Source organism: Macadamia integrifolia, chromosome 10 (assembly GCF_013358625.1).
Source record: "Macadamia integrifolia cultivar HAES 741 chromosome 10, SCU_Mint_v3, whole genome shotgun sequence".
In the NCBI taxonomy this organism is placed as follows: Eukaryota; Viridiplantae; Streptophyta; class Magnoliopsida; order Proteales; family Proteaceae; genus Macadamia; species Macadamia integrifolia.
In genome coordinates, this window is record NC_056566.1 from 19,823,032 (window position 1) to 19,848,559 (window position 25,528).

At 42.5% G+C, this 25,528-nt stretch overlaps 1 protein-coding gene across 12 annotated transcripts in view; it reads right to left on the reverse strand.

Annotated features, from left to right (window-relative positions):
* Window positions 1-2,313: 2,313 nt before the first annotated feature.
* LOC122092049 (probable protein phosphatase 2C 51) overlaps window positions 2,314-25,528 on the reverse strand; it is a 66,676-nt gene continuing 43,461 nt past the window's right edge. For 4 of the 12 annotated variants that reach the window (XM_042662343.1, XM_042662344.1, XM_042662349.1 and 1 more), the window contains 10 exons: window positions 15,475-15,532; window positions 14,421-14,508; window positions 11,475-11,549; window positions 9,860-9,943; window positions 9,402-9,545; window positions 6,423-6,504; window positions 4,303-4,385; window positions 4,146-4,200; window positions 3,025-3,154; window positions 2,314-2,876 (listed from right to left, as the gene is read on the reverse strand). In XM_042662343.1, the coding sequence (XP_042518277.1) occupies window positions 3,092-3,154; window positions 4,146-4,200; window positions 4,303-4,385; window positions 6,423-6,504; window positions 9,402-9,545; window positions 9,860-9,943; window positions 11,475-11,549; window positions 14,421-14,508; window positions 15,475-15,532 (732 nt within the window). In that variant the 3' untranslated portion in view covers window positions 2,314-2,876; window positions 3,025-3,091. Of the gene's footprint in view, window positions 2,877-3,024; window positions 3,155-4,145; window positions 4,201-4,302; window positions 4,386-6,422; window positions 6,505-8,489; window positions 8,576-9,401; window positions 9,546-9,830; window positions 9,944-11,474; window positions 11,550-14,407; window positions 14,509-15,474; window positions 15,533-25,528 lie in introns of those variants that run through there. The other 8 variants (XM_042662345.1, XM_042662347.1, XM_042662346.1 and 5 more) reach the window with 8 other exon arrangements.

Consider the following 25,528-nt stretch of genomic DNA (forward strand, 5'->3'; position numbering starts at 1 on the left):
AAGGTTCAACAAGCAATCGATATTTCACGATCAAAGGTGTAGTACTGCCTGTATTAACGGTCCTATATTGTATTAACAATTGAAATATGGTCGAAAGAAAAAATCTCTATATCTTATGATTTAAATAAGAAATGGGAAAAGGTTGGGCATGCCCCCAAGCCGCCCAACCACATGTTTGCTTCTCTCCCACTCTTTCAATGAAATGAACCCCTGCCCAATGCGCATGCCCACGCTTAAGGGTGTCAATTTAAAATCGAAATCAAAAATTAAAACCAAAACTAGCCATTTAAAACCGAATCAAATCGAACTGAAGCAGATAAATTTGGCTTTGGTTTCAAAAGCTGAAATCTTTATAGATATGATTGATTTCGGTTTTGTAACTAAAACCGTTATATCAGACTGAATTACATATTTTCAAACCGAATCAGAATTCGAATAAAATTATAAATATGTCATTTTTCAATCAATGTGGATGATAAATTCTATTATTTTTTAATGTTTGATAAAAGTTCGGTGAATCATGAACATAACGAATAAAGGGTTTTGTTGATAATGATGTAAAAAGTTAGCACAAAGGCCTAGAATATGACCTAAACTTAATATGAAACTGAATCAAAACCAAATAAAGAACCCAATATGAAACCAAATAAAAACCGAAATCAAACATTTTGTTTCTTGAATCGAATTGAAACAAAATCGAATCACCAAAACCAAACTGATTGACACCCTTACCCTCGCACCCCCTGGCCTCCTTTTGTCTACCACCTGTTAGCTTATTGGAGTGGGCACCATGCCCAACCCTTGCCTAGTATTGCAAGCGATTAAAGTGACTAATGGATGAGAAGATCAATCCAATCACCAAAAAATGGATCTATTGGAACCAAGGCTGCCTTTGGTAGCACCCCTACTAAAAGATATTTTTGCTTTAAGAGTGTTTTTTGTTTGTGAAATAGTAGCACCTACCTTTCTTGGTTTTAGTAGCACTTACTTAAAAACCCAAAGGGGTTAGCGCAGTTGGCTTGGAGGGGACATGGTACTCCACCTTAGGAAACGAGGAGGTTCCGTGATCAAACCTTTGCTCTTGCACCTAACTTCTTGGGGCCACCGCATGAAAGTTTTTGTCTCGGATTAACCCGGTCTTGTGTAAGTGGTATCACAGTGACCCAGGAACTAGTTGGGTCAAAGATCCGGACACCCTGGGTATAAAAAAAAAAAATAGTAACACCTACCTAAACGATATTGAAGTGTATTCACACAAACTGAGGTCTTGGTAAGTATAAAAATAAACCGACACGTCCAAACACATTTCGGGTGTTTATCTAATTCTAAGAAGTCAATATGAAGCGAAAAAATTTCCAAATTTCCATAGTGTTTTGTCAAACATGACCCAAGAGGACAATTTCTTTAGGTTCCCTAGTCCAAACGTATTTTTAGTTGACTACGACTACGTGAAGTGTCTTTGACCACACACAATGGTTTTTGCATGATGGAATGGAGTTATCAAAATCCTAAACCCGCTTCCCTAAAAAAAAAAAAAAAAAAAAAAAAAAAAAAAAAAAAAATCCTGTAGTGCCTCATGTCACAAAGTAACTCCTCTTTGGAGCCATTTGGCACACTTGGATGGACACAAGTTGGATCAATGTTTAGTAACAACTTCATGTCGGCCTCACTCATCAAGTTTTAGGTTACCGTAAACATAGAGTGAATGTGGAAAAGCTTTCTTTAAATTTTTGTTTAAACGTTAGAAATTGTTTTTGAGTTGTTACTTTCGCATCTAGTGAGAATATCAAGAATTCGTTATCTCATTCTTCATTTCATTAAAGTATGTTGAATGATTAATTATCTTGGTGGTGGACATAATCATGTAAGATATTTTGGCTTGACCAATCTACATGGTATATCAGGTAGACGACTAATACCTTATTATAGTTTGTCGTTATAAGTTTACACTTATTATAATCAATCATAATCCGTTAATCTTTTTGCATGGAACCTCACACTTGTCCTTGCTTGAAATCTCTATGTAGCCAACCCCATTAAGTTGGGATAAGGTTTTCAGATATTGTTATATGAACATGGGGCCTCTTATCACTTGGACACAAGAATGTTCACTACATGAAACAATTTTTGTGATATGAGGCATGTCACCAATGGTAGTGACATGAATCATGACCAAAGGAAAAAAAACACAAATACATGAAAAAATAAATAATGAGGGAATAAAGGCCCTTAAAAACAGGTCCTCCATACCTTTGGGCAATCAAGATCTCATTCTCTTTTTCTCCAATGAATCTGTCAATAAGAAACATAAAATAATGAACAAAGTAATTCCTTCTATTAGCAAAATGGGTTGTATGATACAGAAACATGTAGTTTTACGTTCGTTCCAAAAAAAATTAGGTTTACAAATCGCTGGAACAAAAGAATGACGACAATTTGGATGTTGTTGCCAAATAATCCAGATTGGATGATAGGTGCATCAGTTGATGTGTAGGCCAAGAGAGATGATCCCCCAAGCTGATCGTCATTATCAGAATTGCAGAAAATTTATGGGGCAGCACGATGCCTTGGATATTCTAACCAACTCAACCTTCGACTGAAGAATTTCCACGAGGGACCTTGTAGAACAGCCTGAATGAACCATCCTATGCTTGAGGAATTCATATGGTGCAGCAGGAAGTATTAATTGTGACCTGAGTGTCCTATGTGTGTGCTACATATATGGCGATGCAGAGGTACACATCTGCATGATATTCTTCTTAGCCGCATACTCTACTGACAATGCATGCTCTGAAAAGCTCCTGAGTACTCTGAAAACTTTTTGAACTGGTTGGTCCAATTAAGATATGAAGATAGAAAAGAAAGTACCATAGAGCCTGCAAAATAGATTGAAAAGGCGGTAAAAACAGGGATATACAGGTTACTACTTAACAGAATCCTCCTAAAAATGGGGATACACACGTTACTACTTAACAGCAACCACCATTTCACAACAGCTAGCATTGAAGAAGAGAAGGTAAATACCCTTTTCTGAAGCAGTGTAAGGCAGCAAAGAGTTGAAGGTTGTACACAGATGATCATGCCTGTGAACTCATCTGGGAGGAGGTTGAAAATAAGGATGCTGCAAAGCATCATCAATGCTCAATCGATCTTCCTGTAATCCAAACATGTTGTCTACATTATATACAAAATGTACCTAAAATATACATAAAATGCACAACCAATATCTGAATTTATGAAAGCAGGTCATGAAATCGCAGTCTAGAATATTTATCTCATTAAATAAATTCTCAGGTAAATAGAGAACCATTCAAATAAAAAAAAGGGAACACTTGATTAGAAGTAGTGTTCTCTCTCCATCTAAACAAAATTTATCTACCCCGGATTTCACTGCATTCAGTTCAGACAAGAATAGGGCGTACCCATTGCACAAGGCACCCACCACTGAAGGGTCTGGAAAGGGTCATAATGCACACAACCTTACCCCCACTTTGTGGAGCGGCTGTTTCCCAGCTCAAACCCACGACCACTAGGTCGCAATGGAGCAACTTTACTGTTGCACCGAGGCCCACCCTCTAAATACAGGTCTAACAACAATCAGTCAATACTGAAAATAAGACATACAGACCAAAAAAAGGACTTCGTTTTGATTTTCTTTTACTAATTTAGATTTGGAAGACTCAAAACCAGAATAAACTAGTAAAATACTCAAATAACTAGCAACTAACCCCAACAAGACCAAAAATGACTCAGAAAATAGTCATAACCTAACAAGCTAAATGCAAATAGTTTATGAAACTTCCACTTATTTTACCCAAAGCAGGAAAGATATGGAGCTGCTGGCACAGCCACAGCCCAGACGCTTCTATGCAGCACTTAGGTTAAGCCAAATCTGGTCCTACGATAGGTTCCCACTGCAGATCAGACCATATCTATGGTTCCTGGTCTACAGCCTGCTTTGCACCCTCAATATAATTAATTTCAGTCCACAAGAACTTCAAGGAGTCCACAATTTCATCAAGATGGAATTTTATGTTGATTTTTAGTTTTAGAGAGAGAGAGAGAGAGAGAGAGAGAGAGAGAGAGTCAATATCATGCCCCTATCATTAAAACATGGAAGTTGCAGCAGCCGAATGAAGACTTACAGGATCCCATACCAATAGCTGGCGCACTAGACGCAGAGCCCAGATATCTGGAAACCTGCTTGACAAAACATGTTTTCAACAACAAGAACAATTACAATAGGGGAAACACAATCTCAGAAATGTGCTTATCTGATATGAGGCATGTGCAGAAACAAACCCTAGTTTAATAGGATCTCTTCTCTTCACTTGATCTGCAAAAGACTCTTCAGTGCATTTCCAGGAAGCTGGCCAAACCCCGACCTTAATTCCATGGGATGAACTTCAATCAATATGCATGCAACAGAATAGAAGAAATGATGTGCTCTTAAAGTCTGAATTTTACCTAGGGTACTTTGCTAGGCTGAAACAAAGTGTATGGAAACACCATCTCTAATGACAAATCTACTATGATTTCTAAAACATGGTGCACTAGATTCAAGTGTCCAACAATGAACAGGGAGTATACAAGCATGAGAAATCTGTTGGAATACATATATGATAGGGAATAAAAGGGTGTAAAATATTAACCATGAGGGGGATTCCGGTCTTCTTAGTGTTGATTTAGTACAGGACTTGGATTATGAGTTCATATGACTCACTGAAGCCATTTTGCTTCAAACTTCTCTTCCCTATTTCTTTGATTGATTCATCAAATCAAACTTGGTATCAGTAAATTGTTCAACTATTAATGTACAAACAAAATGTACATATATCATACACCAGGCAGCAAAAATCTACTACCCTCAGTTAATATATTGTTAAAAGAAGCAAAGGGAATTGAAGTATTGTTATGTGCTCCAACTTTAGCATCTTGTCTTAGTCATGGATATATCCCTTTCTTGTTCATGCTTCTCTATTTACTGTTGATATAGAGCTGCAAAATTTGACATCACAGAACTTTTCTTAAGTGCATGCATGTCTTTAGGTCTACATATTGCAGCCTAAAGTTATAAAGGTTGTACAAAATATTAGACATCAGCATTAAAAATCTAAAATATATGAAAACAAAGCCATGAGAATGCCTAAAGAAAGATTAACTGTGTGTGCATTAATGATCTACAACAGATGAATACAGTGGAAGTTCACAGGGTCTATCATTACTGGTCTGTAGGCCTATTTAGAAAATTTGGAACATGGAACAAAAGCATCATGAGAGTGAAGAGGCAATGAGGCATACTCATTCCAAAACTGCCACTTAAAGACAAGACGTGGGGCTACAACTTTTGTGAAATAGAAATTATTTAGATTCTGGGTGGAAAAGGGTGTAAAATGACTGTCAAGGTATTGGACTTACACAAGTCCGAATTTAGAAATGCATTTGTCTTCAAAGGTTCAACTCTTCTAGGTTGGACCTTTTTGGGAGGGTTGTAACTTTAACTCCTCAAGGTTGAAAGCTCAGATCTTCTAGGCTGATTGAAAACCCAATCTCTTCAAGGATGGGTGAAACTCAACTTGGTTTCAAAGGAGAAACTCTTCAAAGTTCATAAGAAGCTTTGTGCAACTTTGAAAATTCTTTGATTCAATTGTGCCTTTGCAACTCAAAATTTGTCCTCTATATATACGACTACAACCATCTCTTAGACTTCCAATTCGTGACATGGACCAATCACAAAATACATAGGATAATAAAACTTGATAGAAAATCTAGAAAAAGAAAAAGTAATTGAGGTTTTCCATTTGTTGAAGTCTCCCATGCCTTGATGCAAAAGTTGAGGTCTCCAATGCCTTGATGCAAGACTCAATACTTTGATTCTTGCTCCAAGATGAGTAATGGCATCCAAGTGGGTTCTCTTTGCACCTTCCAAGGGAAAAGAAGCTTCTTGACATAGGGAAGAGCAAGAGGAACTTAAAGGAATCTCTTAGGGACTCCCAATGGTGGATTTGGCCAAGGGTGTTTGGGCTAACTTCTTTGGTGTTTTTTGATGGTTTGGTCCACAATGTTGTTGGGGTTTGGTCATCATGCCTTGGTCCAGGGCCAAATGTGCTTTGTGGGCTTGGGCCTTGATGCAGGTAGATTCCCCAAAGGCTTGGTTGTTGAGCTTGGATACAATTGGGAAGCATCATCCCCACCCCCCACCCAAAAAAAACAAAAAAAGATAACATGGTTGAGAAACAGAGGATTAAAGGCCAAGGAGATTTTTCTCTGGTAGTTTTATGTTGATTTAATATATGGTTGTCACAGGTTAATAAGAAACCAAAATTACTTGAAACTACCACGTAGAAAGCCGTAAAAATTGGAAGAGCATAAGGAGGAAGAAAGAGGCAAATAAATAAATAAATAAAAAAATGTGAACTTACACCATCCTTTGTACTCCCACCATGATGACGCTTTGCAGAACTCCCAGGAATCAAGATGCACATTTCCATAAAAGATCTCAGTCTGGAACCATAAAAATTAAATTAAAACCTTTTATTACAAAAACTTTTCTTGAAAGCAACCATTGAAGCACATCCTTTCACTCATAATCGAAACAAGTATTTGGCTTTATCATTGAATGAGAACTACAAAATGATGAAAAAACTCAATTTTATAGGTTTGAATGAAGATGGACCTCAGAATTTTCCATACCATAGTGAGTACATTCACATTTTAGTTTCCATCCAAGAACACATGTGATTCTATTGATATAAAATAGCAGCACGAAAATTCCAGTTAGAAATTTCTCAAAGGAATATGGGAAATTTAGTTCTTATTCAGTTTCAGAACTGTTCCCCTCGAAGGGGAAAAAAAAAATCCACATTAATTTGAAATGGGTCTACAAGGCAGATGTTGTGACAAAGTACAAATATTCTATATCTAAGAATGTAGAACACCAGGAATCTTTGACATGTCAAACTTGTAAGCAAGATAAGTTAGTCCATTGACACCCCCCACTCTAATACAAGAAAAAAAGGAAGAAAGACTAAATTTTTACTACTTTGGCTATATGGTTTCTTTGAGATCAACCCACAATTTGAAGAATGTTATAGCATGTAACTTGGGGAGAGGGTATCCAAAGTGATTCTCCTTGAATAAGTTGAAATTGACTGGATTATTAGAAATTTGCAAATGTATCCACATCCAAGAAAGATGACAAAGGAAGGAAAACATAATAATAGCCACATGAATGTGAATCATTTTACTTTCCAAGGGCACTAGCTACACTATATTGCGTCTTATTATATACTATAGTGAAGCTAGGAAACTGATCATGAGCTCTATCATGTTTTGTGGGATTGTTTCCAGTACAGAACAGCTACCTTGCAATCATCTTCCCACTTGAAAGCATTTAGTTTCTATGGACGTGATCTGTTCTGTCTTTTCTTACTGGCTAAGAAGTTGGGGAAGCATAGGAGTGAACAGATATTTTCTTTTGCATCACTCCCCAACCATAACACTCCTCACTTATTTGATTTTCCTCCACAAGAGAGTTGCACCATGAGAATATGGCAGCCTTACAGGTGAATACATGAAGGGTAACGACCATGTAGGGATGTATCATACTACCATTTCATGAGAATCCTAATCCAAGTAGTTTCCCTGTCTCAACTCATAATGCATCGCAAACTCTGACCTCTCTGATGGGCAGTTTTTTTTTCTGTATTTTTTACAACTAGGGTAAATACAGATATTACTTTTTCCCAACCTGATTAAAGCATATCCATTATAATTAGATAATAATATGGATGAAACTATGTACCTGTTTATTTATTTACTTATTTTTTATATTAATATACTAAAGCATTTGGATATATTTTAATTATAGATAAGACTAAAAAGGTAATTCTGTGGGAGACTGAAAAAGAATGCCAGTCCAACCAGGAAACTGACAAAGATTAGTAATCCAAAGAGGGAAAGTTTCGGTAAGTCCCAATTCGTTTACAATATCAGAATTATAACCCAACAAGGAGAAGTCCTAAGAGAAAGAAGGGTAACAAAAAAGGGGGGTGGGGGGGTGGGGGGGGGGAATTATCAAAACAAATGATTCAAAAGAGGAGCAAAGCAATATATATACATATCAGAATTCAAGCAACAAGTCTTAATTGCGACTGGATAATCAATGGATTGCCGGACTGTGAAACATATAAGCAAACTAAGGATTCTGGTTGTTAGAAATATCAGCGGTGAAGTTTTGGACAATGGGGAGGGTATAATGGAGCTAAGATGCATAGTTATATCAACTCAACTCAGCTCAACTAAGCCATCTCCCAACTAAATGGGATCGGCTTCATGGATCCTGCTTCACCACTGAACTTAGATTAAAGTGATGTTCATTTCAAGTTTTCAACCCATGTTGAGTTAATGTCCAAGATAAAGTAGAAACCGGAACAGGGTTTAAATCAAAGAAAAACCAATCGGTTCAATCATAGCTGCGGAATCTATACCATAAGACAAAATAGAAAAGATCGAATTAGAGCGGCATTCTACTGACCGACCATTGGAAGAATGGCTCTAGCTTTCATCAGCAAATCTGGATTTCCAACAAACAGAAAAGAAGAGGAAGAAAGAAAGAAGAAAGAAATAGGGTATACAAAAAATATATAAACAAACAGAATATAGCAAGAAAAGAAGGATGAAGAACTACTAGACTAATGAAGAGTAAGAGGAAAGGAGAAATTAGAGAGATAAATTTGAAATTCCAGCACTCTATTGATTTTTGTGTGCGCAGAAACTCAACATTGAAAGACAAAAAAAAGAAAAAAAAACTTTTCTCCAAATCTGTCCAATCATAGGAACATCCACATATAAAGATATAAACATGAGTTGACCAGCTAAAGCCAGGCAATAATTAAAAGCAAGATTACAATAGCATGACCACAACTAAAGACTCAAATTGAAAAATATCCCCCCCTCCCGGTATAAAATCATAGCCCCGTATATGGTTCAAAATAAAGACATTCGGCCAGGCTGATGGATCTGATGTATTTTGTCCTGGGCCCAAATTGGATCATATTTACTGGCTAGACAGTTAATGGCTAATGCATCAATAGCCCACTCAAGAGGTGGTGCGTAAAGATTATTTTAATAGAAATATTGGGATGTGCTAAACAAGCATGTTAACTTTTGACATACTGCTTTGTGGTGTAATGGGGCACCAAAACAAGCTCTTATTGCTCTACGTTGTTGACATACTTAAAATCTCATACGGTATAGTTATAACAGCAAGTCAAATATAAATCATAGCATTAAAACTTTAATGGAGACGTATGGAAACAAAATATGAACTATGGTTTAGTTCAGATTAATTCTTGAGGCTACTATTTACCCGTAAATGCCTTAATTAAGAGTGGACTTACTTGTGTGCAAGCTCTTTCATGCCTTCATTCCAACCCTCAAGATGCTGATCTAGAAGAGCACATGTCCGAGCATTTATCTGAAAAACATGAGGTGATCCTAAGATCAATTCCAAAATCACGACCCCCACACTCCACATATCATATCTGCCAATGAAACAAGTATTGTTACAACCATTTTTTTTTTTTATTTGAGGGGTGGAGTAATCTGTAATGTGATATAGATGACACAATTCATACTAGAGTTAACAAACCCAAACAATCATTTATTCTTTGAACAATTAAAACCTCTTTCCAATTTTCTTGAATATGAATCTATGACAATGGTGTTCTACTGTTGATGCATATTATTCACATAGATACTAAGTTAATGAGAAAATAAAAAACATAATCCTGCCAAGCTATAATAAGAATTCAGAGTGCTCAACCTACACTAATCAAAGTAGAAGGACCTCACATACTTCATAGTTAAGCTAGCAGGACCCCGAAACCAACTGGCATTCAGAAGGGCTTCTGGAGGAGTATACTCGTAAGTCTGTTCAGAACTGAAAGACCACAAAAGGCAAAAACAAATAAAACACTTCATTAAATATAAGGAGATCCATAAAAAGATGGGCTCAATTCAAATTTTTTCCACAGAAAATATTTGTCAAACCACACAATCAAGCATAGAAAAGTAGACAAAACCAAAACTCTATAATAAATTAGGCAGAATGTGGCCCCAAAAAAGTTTTTTTTTGGATGATACCCCAAACAAGTTTGGACCACACTGAAACTGTATTCAAGCTGCAATCTGTCATAGTTTATGCAACCATGTGTTTATTTTTGCAAATTACTGAATAGAGATAGCTCAAGTAGGTGTGGGGTGAGTATCCAACATGACAACACGCTTCATAGATATGTACGGAAGATAGGAGTGTCTGAGGGTAAAGAAGCCCTAGGAAAAATGAAAGCAAGTAAAGACACCAGGCTCGGATGAGGTCCCAATTGAAGTGTAGAAGATTTTGGGACTATGTGGGGTTGCCTGACTTACCAAGTTGTTTAACAAGATTATGAACACGAAAAAGATGCCTGATGAATGGAGAAGTATTGTTGTACCAATCTATAAAAATAAAGGTGATATTCAAAGTTGCAATAACTATAGAAGCATAAAACTCATGAGTCATACCATGAAACTATGGGAGAAGGTAATCGAAGTCCACATAAGTAAAACAATTATCTCAAGGAATCAATTCATTTTTATGCCTTGGAGATCCGCGACCGAAGCGATTTACCTTCTTAGGAGGCTTATGGAAAGGTCGAGAACTTACAAGAAGGATCTTCATATGATTTTCATGGACAAAGAAAAGGCCCCCTAGAGGGCTCATCTGGCATGTATTGGAGAAGAAAAGGGTGTCATGTAAATATGTAGATATTATCAAGACATGTATGAGGGCGTGGTGACGAGTGTGAGAACCGTGGGAGGTCAAGGCAATAAGTTCCCAATCAGCAAAAGTGGGCTTATTTTAGTGGAAATAACACTTGGGTTGGGTTACATATGAGTTGGGCGGCTTCAATCCAATTGGTTCTCTTTTGTAATAGGCCACTTGATACTAGCATTATCGTAGCAAGACTGGCATGACCTATCTAGAAACCCAAACCAAGGTGAACCGGACCCAAACTGGGCTTTTGATCCAATAGGGGGTTGATAGGAGATACTAGAGTTCGTGTTTTAGTATTAGCTTCCTCGTTGAGTTCTATCTCTGTTTTAGAATGTAAGTAATAGTTTATCTCTCTCTCTCTCTCTCTCTCTCTCTCTATATATATATATATATATATATTTATATGCATGCAACCCAAAACTAGAATTAGAATCGAATATTGAGTTAATGTTTGGGGTTTCACCTCACAGCTTGTGTGTCCTACCTTCTCTCCTATCTCATTCTTCCAAATGGATCAAGGCCTTCTTCTCTTGGGGTCTTAATGTATCATGTAATTAATTTTTTTGGCTGGCTCTTTTTTTGAATTTGTTGTTGTTGCATGCTATTGTTACTTTACTAACTGGAAATTATTAACCATAATGAAAATGACCCATACCTCGAGGGTCCATTTGATCCATATAGACGCTTCATGGTGAACTCATCAAGTGCACTACCAAAGTCAATAATGCGCCTATGAATAGAAGAAAAATGTGTAAGAACTAAGAAATCTTGCAGTCGTCTCAAATCTATGGTTCATCAGCACACAATATTACAATCATCATTTTTAATGCTAAGGGAATTGCTTTCTATTAGGTCATCAAGTAGCATGATGACAAAGCAGCCTCATGCCTTGTGAATAACAACTCCTTTCCCAATTTCAATTTTTCCTCTGAATAGTGGAGACCAAGACTAAACTACATACAAGGTAATTACATATCACGTATTGCATTCCTACAGTCAGCCCAGAAAACAAGCATGGTTTAACCAGTAAAACAAAATAAAATGTCTTGGTCTCAGGAAAATCTAGTAGAAAAAGAACAGAAAAGCAAACCAAATTAACCCAATGGACCCACCCAGTATCAGGTAAACCGGATGGTTCAGACAAGTAGGGTCATGTTAAGACAGTATATTCCCTTATTTAAAGAGGCAGATAGAGTATTGTCACCACTTTCCCAGAGAAAGTACCCTACCTATTAACATCTTTGTAGAAATGCATGGTTCATTTTATTCATAAAGTTTTTGTTACAAAATTTTGACCATCTTTCTCCAAGATCTCCTTAGTCCAAACAATGTAAGATACAATACCTTTACATCTGATTGAAGAGAGAGAGAGAGAGAGAGAGAGAGAGAGAGAGAAGTGGGAAATAGAAGTATCACATCTCTGAAGATGAACCACAGAAGGCCCTAAGCGAAGACCGTTCCTCGGCCGCCAGTCTGTATTAGCCTGGCCTGCTCCCCCCTCTCATCGTCCCTTCTCCTCATCTCATCCTATCCCTCTCACCCTCTCTATTCTTCCTCCACTCTCTTTCTCTTCTCCTTCATGTTCTCCCTCTCACCCTCTCTCTTCTTCCTCCTCCACTCCCTTTCTCTTCTTCTTCAACCTCTGCTGGAGCTAGGTTTCTTGGTGGGAGTTGCACCTTGGCCGCCAGCCCCGCTGGTCACCATTCCCACTAGGCCTATCACCAAGCTCTTATTGTTTCCCGTTTGGCCAGTAGCCTCATCGCTTCCAGCCCCGTTCGGCGCCTTTTTCCAGTCTCCGTCTTGCATCGCTGGCGCTCTAGGTTGCTGCTTGGTCACCAGCCAACTCGCAAGGCTGCCAGCTATGCTCGGTCTGTAGCCGCTTTGCCATTGCCCTCATCCGTGGCTGTCACCTCCACTAGGCCAGATGCCCACTTCGTAGTGCCCCTCTGCTGTGGCTTCCTTCTTGTCAACGGTGCTCTGAGTCTCATCTTGGCGGCTTGGAAGATGAATGGTTGAGATAAGTTAGTTAGGGTTTGTGGAACCCTCCTGGAATTGACTTGGTTGCCCTGGTGCTTTGTAATGGGCTTTCTTACTCTTGTCTTTAAGCCCATGTGGACTTTTGAGTTGTACTGGACATGTTAGTGAGTCCTTTGTTACTTGTGACTATCATGAGGTTATGATGTTCAACCCAGCCTACCCTGGCCAGACCCATGTCTAACCTGGTTATGAGGTTCAACCCGGCCCATCCTGACCCCATCCTAACCCAACCCTGACCAAGGTTGAGATTTAGGCCTAGTCCAAGCCGGGTTGGGCAGATCTAGGCCTAGTCTAGCCCAGCCCAGACTGGCCCAAGCCAGCCAGATTTTAACCCTAATCTATTATTGTGTTTAGTAATAGTGTTCCCCTTCCCCTAATATATAATATATTTTTAAAACCCTAATTCTCTAACCCCTTTTCTCTTTACAACAAAAAACGCAAACTCTTGACTCATCCCTATGCCGAAGTTTTCTCGCCCATCTGTCCATCTCAAAGATCATGTTTGTCTCTCTACTTTCTTGCTTCACCTTTTTTTTTTTTTTTTTTTTTTTTTTTTTTTTTTCTGGTAACAATATATTTTGTGAATGTGAATTATGATTTGGGAGTTTACTTGTCGCTACACGTTGGTTAAGTTTTTTTGTCTGTATGACTTCTACCCGCATCATGCTTTGCATAAGCCACATACTCTTACCTATTGAGCTAAGACGACCAAATGGCCAAACCATTTCCCCACTTTTCTTTACATAGGCAGTCTTTGTGCCTCCTATCATGTATTGATATGAAATTTAGATACAGTAGCATTCATGAAGAATTGGGCCAAAATTTGGCCTGTCCAGTTTCTGGAGATGTGGTGATGCAAGGCTATTAAAAAGTCTATCTTATAACCAAATTGACAACCTTGCTTGCTGCAAATTTATAGATTAGGGGTGGACAAAGGCTGTCCATAGTCTTAACATCTCCCCACCCCCCCTTTGGTAAATATATACTTAACATTTGTGACCATTTATAGGGAAAAAAAATACAGGACCAGCCAACGTCAACCCGGCCAACCCTGAGTCCGGTAGGGTTGGGTTGGGCATGGGTTGAGTTTTGGGGACCTAGGGTTGGGTTGGGGTTTTAATAAATCCGGCCCAACCCACCCTGTTTTACCCCTACTATTCCTACACAAATAGAAGGCCAAATGAGAAGAAATAAGTGGCATTAAAACAACGAGCCACTATAAATTGTTGAATTAGAATATAAAAAACAAATAAACTTCTTCAGAAATAATTCAACTATTTAAGGGGGGTTCCGGTGCTGCATTCACAGTTTAAGCAAGAAATGTTTTTGTTTGAGAGTGCCAGAATTAGTGGCAACAAACAAGCCACTACCGTTGTCTGCAATTGGTTATTATTATTAATGGCAAATGGCTTCACATGAGACACCATGGATGTTTGCAAGTAGGAGATAGTAACAAAAAACAGCCATTAAGCTATCATGATTAAAAAGTCCAAAAGAAGAAGGGAATTATAGGAGTCAAGAAAACATGGTGAAGAGAAAGTTTAAAATTACAGCAATGGTGTACATTTTGATGTGATGGTGCTTGTCTCCATTTGGGATTTCTTTCAAGCATCTTCCAGTGTCCTTGTCTTCAAAGCATATCACCATGTTCTCTTACATACAAGAAGAAACACATCAAGTCAGCAAAAAACCTAGTATGCTAAAAATTTCACCTCTGAAAGTGATAAAATAGCATATTAGCTTTCCTTCAACATGCTAACATATATACATGCACACGGAAAAGGAGAAATCTCGTGATGAGAATCTTTGCTGGAGTTAAAGAAGTCGGTTCTCTATTAAAAGATTCAAGAGGTAAGGGAATACAAATGCTAAAACCAACAAAAAGACGGAGAATGAAAGGTTAGAGAATTTATAGTAAACTAGGGAAATTAGTAAAGAGTAAAGCTTAATAAGACGCTTGAAGCAAACACATGAAGCATATAAATTTGATTGGAAAGAATGTCTTAAGTTTGGCCTACAGAAGGTAGAGACGAGAAGAATATAAGCCTGAAGAGAAGAATGCCCAATAACCTTTAAAACCATTACAACAGCAAGCAAACTAACTTAAAATACAATTGGTAACTAACAATAGCATTTCTAATTACCCAAACCGGAATCTGTAACCCTTGAAGAGAAGCAAAAGACATGGTACAAATTTTTAGGTTAGAAAGCAAGCCCATTGTAATGAAAGAAGCAAATAGGGATCTCAATGCCTGCGCAAAAATCAGAAACTTTTGCTGCACTTCAATGGAGAAAGATGAATGACTGGCCATAAATCTTGAACCACGATGGGTCTAAAATATCCAACCCTTCATTTAATAAAAAGGTCTAAACTACTCCTGCTCATGCTCCTGCATCAAATTTCAAGAATTTTTACACCTGATGGAAATTTCTGGAAGTTATGATCACTGGCAAGCACCATTAGGCCATTTTTTTTCAATATGCTGGTTTGGCTCAAACAAAGACAATAATAGATTACAAATGCTGATGGACCAAGAATAGAAATTAGAATGTGGCATCCACAGAAAATTATCTATATGGCTGAACAGCTCTTAAGGAAACAGAGTCCATTTCCTCACCAGGTTTGATATCCCTGTGGGTGATGTTGCGATCATGACAGGACTTGAGTGCCATCAACTGAGACAAATGAAAGAATATTGAATTAGTTTCAAATACGACAAAAAGGAAATGCAAGAGAATATTTTGAGAAGCAAACTCATCCTGCACAATAAATAGATAGAGCCATGTCTTCTCTCCTTCCCCAACCCTCAAAAAAATTCAAGATACATACAAGGACAATAAAAAAGGATCAACACAAAGGAGAACAATCAGGGGGGAGGACTGCAGTGATATTGTATATATTTTTCCACAAAAGCTTGATGAACAAACTAATGACAAACAGAGAAATAAGTCAATAACCAAAACAGGACGTGTGATCATTTAATACATAGAACACCCATGGTTCATCCACAGGGGCTGCATCTGTAGCCAAAGATGATCCATGCAAAAGCTTCCAGTGAACAAGATAAGAAGACCACAAATAAAAATAATTAAAAATAAATAAATACAATTAAAAAAAAAATGACAGAAAAAACAAGGAAAGGAAACCCAAATCAGGCAACCCAACCAAAAGAGAACCCTCTCTCTTGTCGTATAATGATCTCTCTAAGAGAAACCCAATGCACGAGGCTCCCGCTACTGCAGGTCCTGGGAGGGGCAAATGTAAGGCTCCTTCGCAGGTCCCAGGAGAGGCTGTTTCCAAGAACCACCCATCAGCACAAGGCCAATTTATGAGTTATGAGCTTACAAGAACCCCTACTTACTCCTCCCAAGAAAACCTGAACACGTACTCACTAATAGGAGAATCTCCATACCCGAAGAGAATCCAAAAGCTACCTAGAAAAAAACTCAAGAAAGGAAGTGAGAATTGGTTTCCCAGAAAACCACCCAAACCATGCTGGCATGGAACCTCAAGATACTTCAATCATCTTCTCCACCTTGCCTAAAATTCCATTGAAGGACAAGATGTTGCTCCAATTATCTTCTCCACCAAACAGGCCAGAGATGCTCCAAATTAATGTCTTCTCCAAAAGAGAAAAACTAGACTTTTGGAAGAACTCTAAATCTTCCAGAAATTTCTGGACTAGGTTTTTGTCTAATCTTCCAGAACAGTCCAAACAAAAGAGCAAAACTTAGACTAGGAATTCTAATCTTCCAGAAACTAGAGAAAACACAACAATGTCTCCTCCAAAACTGGATCAAAACACTCTGTCCTTCAAATACTCCTTGTACCAGGTCTATTCAAAGGTTGTTGTTGCACATAGCAGAACCATCTCAGACAACCTCCCTTTAACTTGTTTACCTAGTGCTGCTACTCCTAAGGTCTTCCAAATGCTCTATTTTCTAATTCTACCATTTTCATTCATAAGCTATGTAACATGGACATAGTAATTATCATTAAAATACCACATATGTATTCTAATGGGAAATTTTTTTCTCACTCCCCTATACTTACAAAATATTTAACTCCCCTACTCAAATTTCTTTTCTAAATCCCCCAGAAAAGCAAATGTTCACCTCTCTCTCCCCTAGTAATTATAAGTCCCTAAATTACACTTCCTCTCCCCTCTCCTCCTGTGAGAACCCACTTCCATAGCCTCCCTCCAGTGTCTCCTCCCACCCTCCACCCCACCACTACCTCCACCTCTCACCCCACCTTCCCCTCTGCAACCCCCGCCCCACCCCGCTCAACAACCCTTGCATCTGGTACCATAACCCCCACCTGTCCCCTATCCACAACCCCTGCCCCAACCCCTCAGAATATTGTTTGAAGAACAAAATAAACCAACACATTTATTATCTTAAGCTACACAGCCACAGTGCAGGATGGTCCTATCCCATGCTTCAGAGTAAGCCACTCTCCCTTACTCAGTTCCACTGACACTCCCCGAAATAGGAAAGGTAAGATATATAAGTTCCACTTTCATTTGCATGTGTTTTTGTTTCCATTGGCACTTTATGTTGAAACCAAATATCCAGAAAGAAGGCTACTTGCTCGGGTGGCCCCTTCGCCTAGACACAGAGGGGGCGAAATGACAGCCACACCACTGCGAAATACAAAATACCCACCCCTTGTTGATGCCCCTACAGCCCCCATCATTGGCCCCCGCATTGGTGCAGAGGCCACGCGACCAGGTAGCATTCTTCTTCCCATCAAACATATACAAGTCAACGACATTTTGCACGGACCTCTCAAGCAATGTTGGAAAACCAGTCACCCGAGTCGAGTAAAAAAATGGAAACTTGGTCAAGAGTCATGAAGACTCGTCCAGTATAAAAAAAAAAATGGACAGACTCAGACCGAGTTTTGTCGGATCACGAGAAACTCTGTTTTTACCAAGTCAAATACAACTCGCCTTAGTATGGCCTTTCATACAATAATAGAGTGAAATATTATAATATTTTAAAACTCAACGTAACATGGTGCGTTACACCTGCCACTTAAAATAATATGATATTTTAAAATTTAAAAGGTTAAGTAAAGTAAAGTGGTGCGGTACTGAAAGTCCAAGCTATTATGTTATGTTTATTTGGTTTTTAACCATTTGTCCAAGCGTCTTGCACTCACTTTAAATTTTATTTATACTAAATATATACGTCATGCATTTGATTTTATTTTTATTAAATGCATTAGAAAGAACATGACTCATTCTTGACCAAGATTGACTCACTCGACCCACCAGGGTATAATCATATAAAATGGGCAAGAGAACACTACCTCCTCGCACAGGTACATGCCAGCAGGCGTGGCATGGCCCATGGAAAGGTGTGCTACAGTGTCTTCAGCATGGGGCAGCGCGGTCTTTTCGCACCAAGTGTCTTCACGTAGGTACACACTAGTATCGTTCTTTCTTCCATAAAATGCCATTAAAATTCTTGTTTTTTGTCTCTTCCTCAACGCTCTCATGTTGAGTTTTAACAAATTATAAATTATAATTTATAATATGAAAGACCATACTCAGGCGGGTTGTATTTGAATCGATAAAAACACCGAGTTTCTTGTGATTCGACCAGACTCATATCAAATCTGGTAATTTTTTTACATTGGACAAGTCTTCACGACTCTTGACCAGGTTTCCCATTTTTTTCTCGACTTGGTTGAGTCACCCAACTCAAAACTAGGTTTTCCCTCTCATCTTCCAACAATCCCAAACAAATATCGATAGCCCCTTCCTCTTGGCCTCCAAACGCACTTTTTCACCAGAAGAATAGATCAAATTCAATGTGGATAGGGCGTGTTGTACGTATATGGACTGTGAAGTTCCATTGCTCAACACTCGAACCAAAATTGGAACACAACCATCATACCCCACCATTTCTTCTCTTCCTTCTCTGCATTTAGTCAAGAGACTCAAAATTGCAAAGGCCATGCTGACCCCAGAATCAGCTATTTGTATCAAAATTGGCACCGCCCCACATATCATGGCTCTCTTTTTATTGTCGGGGAACAAAAAGAGAGCATAAAGAGCAGTGCTTCTTTCCTTTATCTGTCATTGACATCCCAAATGAGCAAAACCAAAGCTCTCAAAAGGATAGGCACCAATGGTGGCCTTCTGCAAAAGCCCTATAGTTGGAGTCCCACCTTCACTCTACAAGATTTCAACCACACACCCAATTGCACCACTAGTGACCAAATCCACCTTGTTCTCGTTATCTAGATTGAGATTGAGAAGGAGCGAGAACACGGCTTCTTGGACTCTAGGGTCGGAGGAGGAGACAAAATTGAGGCAATAGAAACAGCACCAAAATCCATTATCTATTGATGGAAAACGGGGTTACGTTTGGAGAGGCAATTGAATTGGAGAAGAGAGTTGTTGCTACCGAAAATCCGTATGAGCTGATCCTACACAAATACAGAAGGCAGAGGCCCGGATGTTTATCCGGGGTTAGTCCTCCGACGCCCAAGTTAGAGATCGGCCGCACAGCTTTGCACAAGGCTAATGGTGTGGGTTTTTCTGCTTACCTTTTTTCCTCCGCTTGGGCCCTCTCTTATAGTACTTAGGGTTTAGGGTTTCTCTTTTCCTTGGAGGAGTCCTCCTCGGGTCCGCCTCCTTTCCTCTTCGAGTCCTACTCAGATACGTCTTATCCCCTTCGTTGGGAATATTCTCTTCACACGGTTGACGCGGTCAAACTCCTTGCAGCCTCTAACATATGAGCGACACGTGTCCTTTCCTTAGATACCATGTGTTCTTACCCTACTGGGCAATCAATTTGGCCGTATCAATAGCCCCCTTACTCTCACCAGGAGGCTCTTCCTGTGGGAGTAATCAAGTTTTTCGACATTTTCTCTCATTCATGTGTCCCTTAGGCCTTATTCCTTCGGCTCCGGCTTTAGTTTTGCTTGCGACTAGGACCTTCGGTCAAGCCAGCTCGGCCTTTGCATGAGCCCCCAACCGAGGTGGTGACCTTCGGTCAGGTCAGCTCAGCCTTAGCCAGAGCCCCCAAGCGAGGTAAGGACCTTCGGTCAGGTCCGCCCGGCCTCTGCCAGAGCCCCCAACTGAGGTTGTGACCTTCGATCAGGTCAGCTCGGCCTTAGCCAGAGCCCCCAACCGGGGTAAGGACCTTCGGTCAGGTCCACTCGGCCTCTGCCTAAACTCCCAACCGAGGTAAGGACCTTCGGTAAGGTCCGCTCGGCCTTTGCCTGAGCTCCCAACCGAGGTAAGGATCTTCAGTTAGGTCCGCTCAGCTTTTGCCGGAGCCCCCTGCCGAGGTTGTGACCTTCGGTCAACTCGGCCTTAGCCAGAGCCCCCAACCAAGGTAAGGACCTTTGGTCAAGTCCGCTCTGCCTCTGCCTAAACTCCCAACCAAGGTAAGGACCTTCGGTCAGGTCCGCTCGACCTCTGCCTGAACTCCCAATTCGGTTAAGTCAGCTCGGTTTTTGCCAGAGCCCCCTGCCGGGGTTGTGACCTTCGGTCAGGTCAACTCGGCCTTAGCCAGAGCCCCCAACCGAGGTTGTGACCTTCGGTCAGGTCCGCTCGGCCTCTACCTAAACTCCCAACCGAGGTAAGGACCTTTGGTCAAGTCCGCTCGGCCTTTGCCTGAGCTCCCAATAGAGGTAAGGACCTTCGGTTAGGTCCGCTCGGCTCTTGCCGGAGCCCCCTTCCGAGGTTGTGACCTTCGGTCAGGTCAGCTTGGCCTTAGCCAGAGCCCCCAACCGAGGTAAGGACCTTCAGTCAGGTCCGCTCGGCCTTTGCCTGAGCTCCCAACCGAGGTAAGGACCTTCGGTCAGGTCCGCTCGGCCTTTGCCTTAGCCCCCTGCCGAGGTTGTGACCTTCGGTCAGGTCAGGTCAGCTCGGCCTTAGCCAGAGCCCCCAACCAAGGTAAGGACCTTCGGTCAAGTCCGCTCGGCCTTTGCCTGGACTCCCAAGCGAGGTAGGGACCTTCGGTCAGGTCTGCTCTGGCGCAAATCTCGAGGGGTGGTAATTGGTGACTTGACGGCGCCATTAATGCTAGGGCAGTCGTATCGTTTTTCTTCTATTTATAAAGTGTGGGGGTCCATTTGTGGGTCACTTTGTTTTTCCCTCGGAGAGCCTTCCTTCGGTCTAGGTGTTCCTTTTCCTTTAGCGCTTCGTCTTCACCAAAAGTACGATGTCTTGTTTGTCTGGGTACAGTCCCTCGTCTTCCAAGAGGACAATGTCTAACCGTAGGTATCAGAGTCCAGGGGGGTCCGGGGGATGTCCTCGGACTCTTCCCCCGATTCGCCCTCTGCCCACGACTCATCGTCCGCGGCCTCGCCGTCTGGGTCCGAGGGTGTCTCAAACGGTGAGGGATTCAGGGAGAGGGTGCTTGAATCCCAAGCCCAGACCCGGGAGCCCCTTGAGGTGGAGGCTCTCCACATCGTTTTCACCATGGACGAGCTGGAGCTGGGGGAGCTAAGGGCCTCCTTCAGTATCTCAGATGCTTTCGATCCCCGGCTACCAAAACCGACCGACCGAGCTAGCTATCGGAACTCCAAAGAGCTGCGCTTATATAAGGAGGCTTTAAGGCCGGCCTTCGGCTTCCCCTCCATCCTTTCTTCGCCCGGGTGTTTTGGCACTACGGGATTTGTCCGACCCAGCTGATGCCGAACGGATGGCGACAGATGCTTAGCTTCGTCGTCCTTTTCTCTAGGTGCCAGAGGCCTCTCTCCCTCCCTCTCTTCGTCAACTGCTTCCTCCTTCAGGCCTGTAAGAGGCTTTCGGGCTGGTACTACTTCAGCCCTCGGAAAGACCTTCGGCTGCTGAACGGTTACCCAACGAAAATCCACGGGTGAAAGGAGAAATTCTTCTTCGTGAGGTCGTCCGAGGGGGTGCCCTTCGGCACCGTCTGGGATATCCCCGATCTAAGGACGGTGAACTCCGCCCCTGCCCTTCTTGGGACAGACGCGAAGTCGATGGCGAAGCCTCAAGACACCTGCCCTCTAGTTGAGTCCGACACCATTTTGTTCAGATTCGGGCTTATCCCGGGTGAGTCTTAGGCCAACTCAAGTTTACTTGCCTCGGGTACTTGTGTTTCATACTAACTCCCTTTGTCTTCATGCAGTGCAAATCTCCAGGGCCGAGGCTAGGGCTGCAGCTGCAGAGAGGCAAGTCCAGATAAGGGAGGCCAGAGCGCGGGATGCGCAGCAGCAGCAGAGGCTGAAGAGGAAAGAGAAGAAGCAGCCTCCCTCCTCCGAAGCTCCCCCACCGAAGAGAAGGTCCAGGGCCGAAGGACCCAGTACCGAAGCGGTCCAGGCCCTCGCTGCTCCGGGCCATAGCTTGTCTGCCCGAGACTCTTCCCCCGTGGCAGACTTCAGAAGCCCGAGGGCTGGGAATGTTAGGGCCAAGGCTGGCTTGTCCCTCGGTGGTCGGTTAAAGAAGACGACACTCTGTCCGTCGGGCATGTCGCTCGTGAGCTGGTACTGAAGGGCAGTCTTCCCCGAGATGCCACCGAAGCACAACAACAAGGGACGGCAGCCATGATAACTAGCGCCTGCATCTTCATGGCATGGGTAAGCTTCGGTCTTCCAAACCTTAATTTATTATCATTGCAACATACTGACCATCGGTGTCTTATGCAGGCCCAAAACCAAGTGGGTCAGCTGGCGATCCGGGCCGAAGCCATGAAACGAAACCTCGAGGCTTCCGAACGCGAGAAGTCTGTCTTGGAGAATGAGCGTTCGGTTCTCCTCAAGAAGGTGGAGCACCTAGAAGCGGACATTCTTCGTACTCGCGAGGAATGCGATCAAAAGCTTGAGGAGCTGAAGGCGCAGATAACGGCAAGGGTTCAGGAGGCCGAGACCCGAGGGGCTGAGAAGTATAGGGCCTCAGGGCTTTCGGGAGGAGGTCAAGCACGTCATCGCCCCTGGGTTTTCAATGGGTGCTACTGAGGTCCGAGACTGGGTCCTCGAGCATTACCCAGAGGTCTCTTTCGAGGACAGCGAGCTCATCTTCGAAGAGGAGTGTGTTGAGGCAGCCCCAACAGCCACCGAGGTTGCCGACGCCGACGGCGAAGGCTATAGCGAGGAAGGTGAGGTTCAGCTGCAACGTGAGGTGCCTCTGACTCCTGGTCACGATGGCTCCGATGGGGAGACCCTCCACCATGCCAAAGATGAGGCCGTGAACCCGATAGACGCCCCTTAAAGCCACCCTGCGCCTTACCTCAGCCTTCGGGCTTTCTCTCTTTTCTTTTTTTTTGTGATGTGAGCCTTCGGGCTTTCTCTTTTTTTTTTTTTGTGATGTGAGCCTTCGGGCTTTCTCTCTTTTTTTTTGTGATGTGAGCCTTCAGCCCTTTTCATGTAATCTTGACCTTCGGGCCTTTTCAATGAATGAATATTTCCGTTTCTTCGGATACCTTTGCCTTTTGCTTTTTCGTATTTTCGCATTTTCTTTCTGGTAAGGGATCTATAGCCCGTAGGTAGGTGCAAGAAGGCCGAACCCCTCGGCGGCCCAAGGATTAATATGCCTCTACTCTAGTACGAGGCTTGGTTCTCCTCCATCGGCTTATCCGAGAGGTTTCCCACGTCCGAGGGCCGTGGACTTTTAAGGGATCTTGAACAAGTAGGATTCGGCCGATGCCCCCGACTGAGGTAAGGACCTTCGGTCAGGTCTGCTCGACCTTGGCCTGAGCCCCCAACCGAGAAAATGACCTTCAGTCAGGTCAGCTCGGTCTCTGCCTGAGCTCCCAACCGAGGTAAAGACCTTCGGTCAGGTCCGCTCGGTCTTTACCTGAGCTCCCAGTCGAGGTGGTGACCTTCGGTCAGGTTCGCTCGGCCTTGGTCTGAGCTCCCAACCGAGGTGGTGACCTTCAGTCAGGTCAGCTCGGCCTTAGCCAAAGTCCCTAGCCAAGGTGGTGACCTTCGGTCAGGTCTGCTCGGCCTTAGTCCGAGCTCCCAACTGAGGTGCTGACCTTCGGTCAGGTCAGCTCGGCCTTGGCCTAAGCTCCCAACCGAGGTGGTGACCTTCGGTCAGGTCTGCTCGGCCTTAGCCAGAGTTCCCACCTGAACAAGTAGGATTTTCACCAAGTGGTCTTTCCCTTCAGCTCCGGCCGAGGGGTCTTTTATCCTCTGGTCCTGGGCCGAACATCCAGCCGAGGGGAGCTCCCTCTGCCGTCGTCACATAGGTGAGGACCTTCGGCTGGATCCCTTCGGCTCTGCCTTGATCAACAGCCGAGGTAATGACCGAGGTAAAGACCTTCGGCAAAGCTAAAGCCACCAAACAGAAGAATTCCCATCAACTGCCGTAAACCAGCTTACATATTTTTCATAAATAAAATCATCCGGAGAGCTTCGGATGAGTTACAACTTGAAAGTGCTTAGGAGCAAAAAATTACAAAATGTGAGTGTGCTTGCTACTTCAGTACTGGTAGAATTTTCTTAAGTTCTTCGAGTTCCGTGATCGGGGTACCTTTTCTCCCCCCGTAGTCTCCAGGTGATAGGACCCCAGTCGTATTACCCTTAAGACTCTGTAAGGACCTTCCCAATTTGGAGCTAGCTTTCCTCGACGCCTCGGGTCTGATACTTCTACCCTTCTGAGGACGAGGTCACCCATCCTGAACTCGTTCTTTCGGACTTTGGAGTTGTAGTGCCTTGCAACCCTCTGTTGGTAGGTGGCGATCCTTTCTTGCGAGGTGTCCCTGACTTCGGTCAAGAGATCTAAATTCGCTCGGAGTCCTTTATCGTTTTCTTCTTCATTGTAGTACTGAATCCGGTGGGTTACGACCCCTACCTCCACCGGAAGTACAGCTTCAATGCCGTAAGTTAAAATGAAGGGTGTTTCTCCGATGGCCGATCTCTCAGCTGTGCGGTAAGCCTAGAGGATGTTGTATAACTCATCTACCCATAACCCTTTGGCATCATCCAGTCTCTTCTTTATTCCTTGGAGCAGGGTACGGTTGGTTACCTCTGTCAGCCCGTTGGTCGATGGATAACTAACAGACGTTTTCCTATTGTCAATGCCGAGGGCATCACAGAACAAGCCGAAAGTCGGATTGGTGAACTGAGTTCCATTGTCCGTTACCACCACCCGAGGGATTCCAAATCGATAGACTACCGCCCTCTGGAAGAAGTTCCTTACATTCTTTTAGGATATCGCCAGTGCTTCGGCCTCTGCCCATTTCATGTAGTCTACCACCACCACCACAAACTTCCTGTCTCGTGGCCAGGGGGAATGGGTCCAGGATGTCCATTCCCCACATGGCGAATGGTATTGGGCTTTATAGGGATGAGAGCTCGGTAGAGTACTGACTGGGGACGGGGGCGAACATCTGGCACTTGACGCACTTCCTGACTAATGATTCCGCGTCCTTCCTCATTGTCGGCCAGAACAGGCCCTGCCTCAGCACTTTATGTGCCAAGGCCCGGGCTCCCAGGTGTTGGCCGCATATCCCTTTATGCACTTCTAGGAGTGCGTACTCGCCATCAGCGGGGTTCAGGCACTTGAGGTACGACACGGTGAACCTTATTTTGTACAGCGTCTCGTCCTTCAAAAGGAAGCGTGCTGACCTAATTTGTACTTTCCTTGCCTCGTCCCTATTCTCAGGGAGTGTTCCTTCCTTTAGGTATTCGGTTATGGCATCCATCCAGCTATGGCCGTGTTCGCCTACGGGTAACACCTC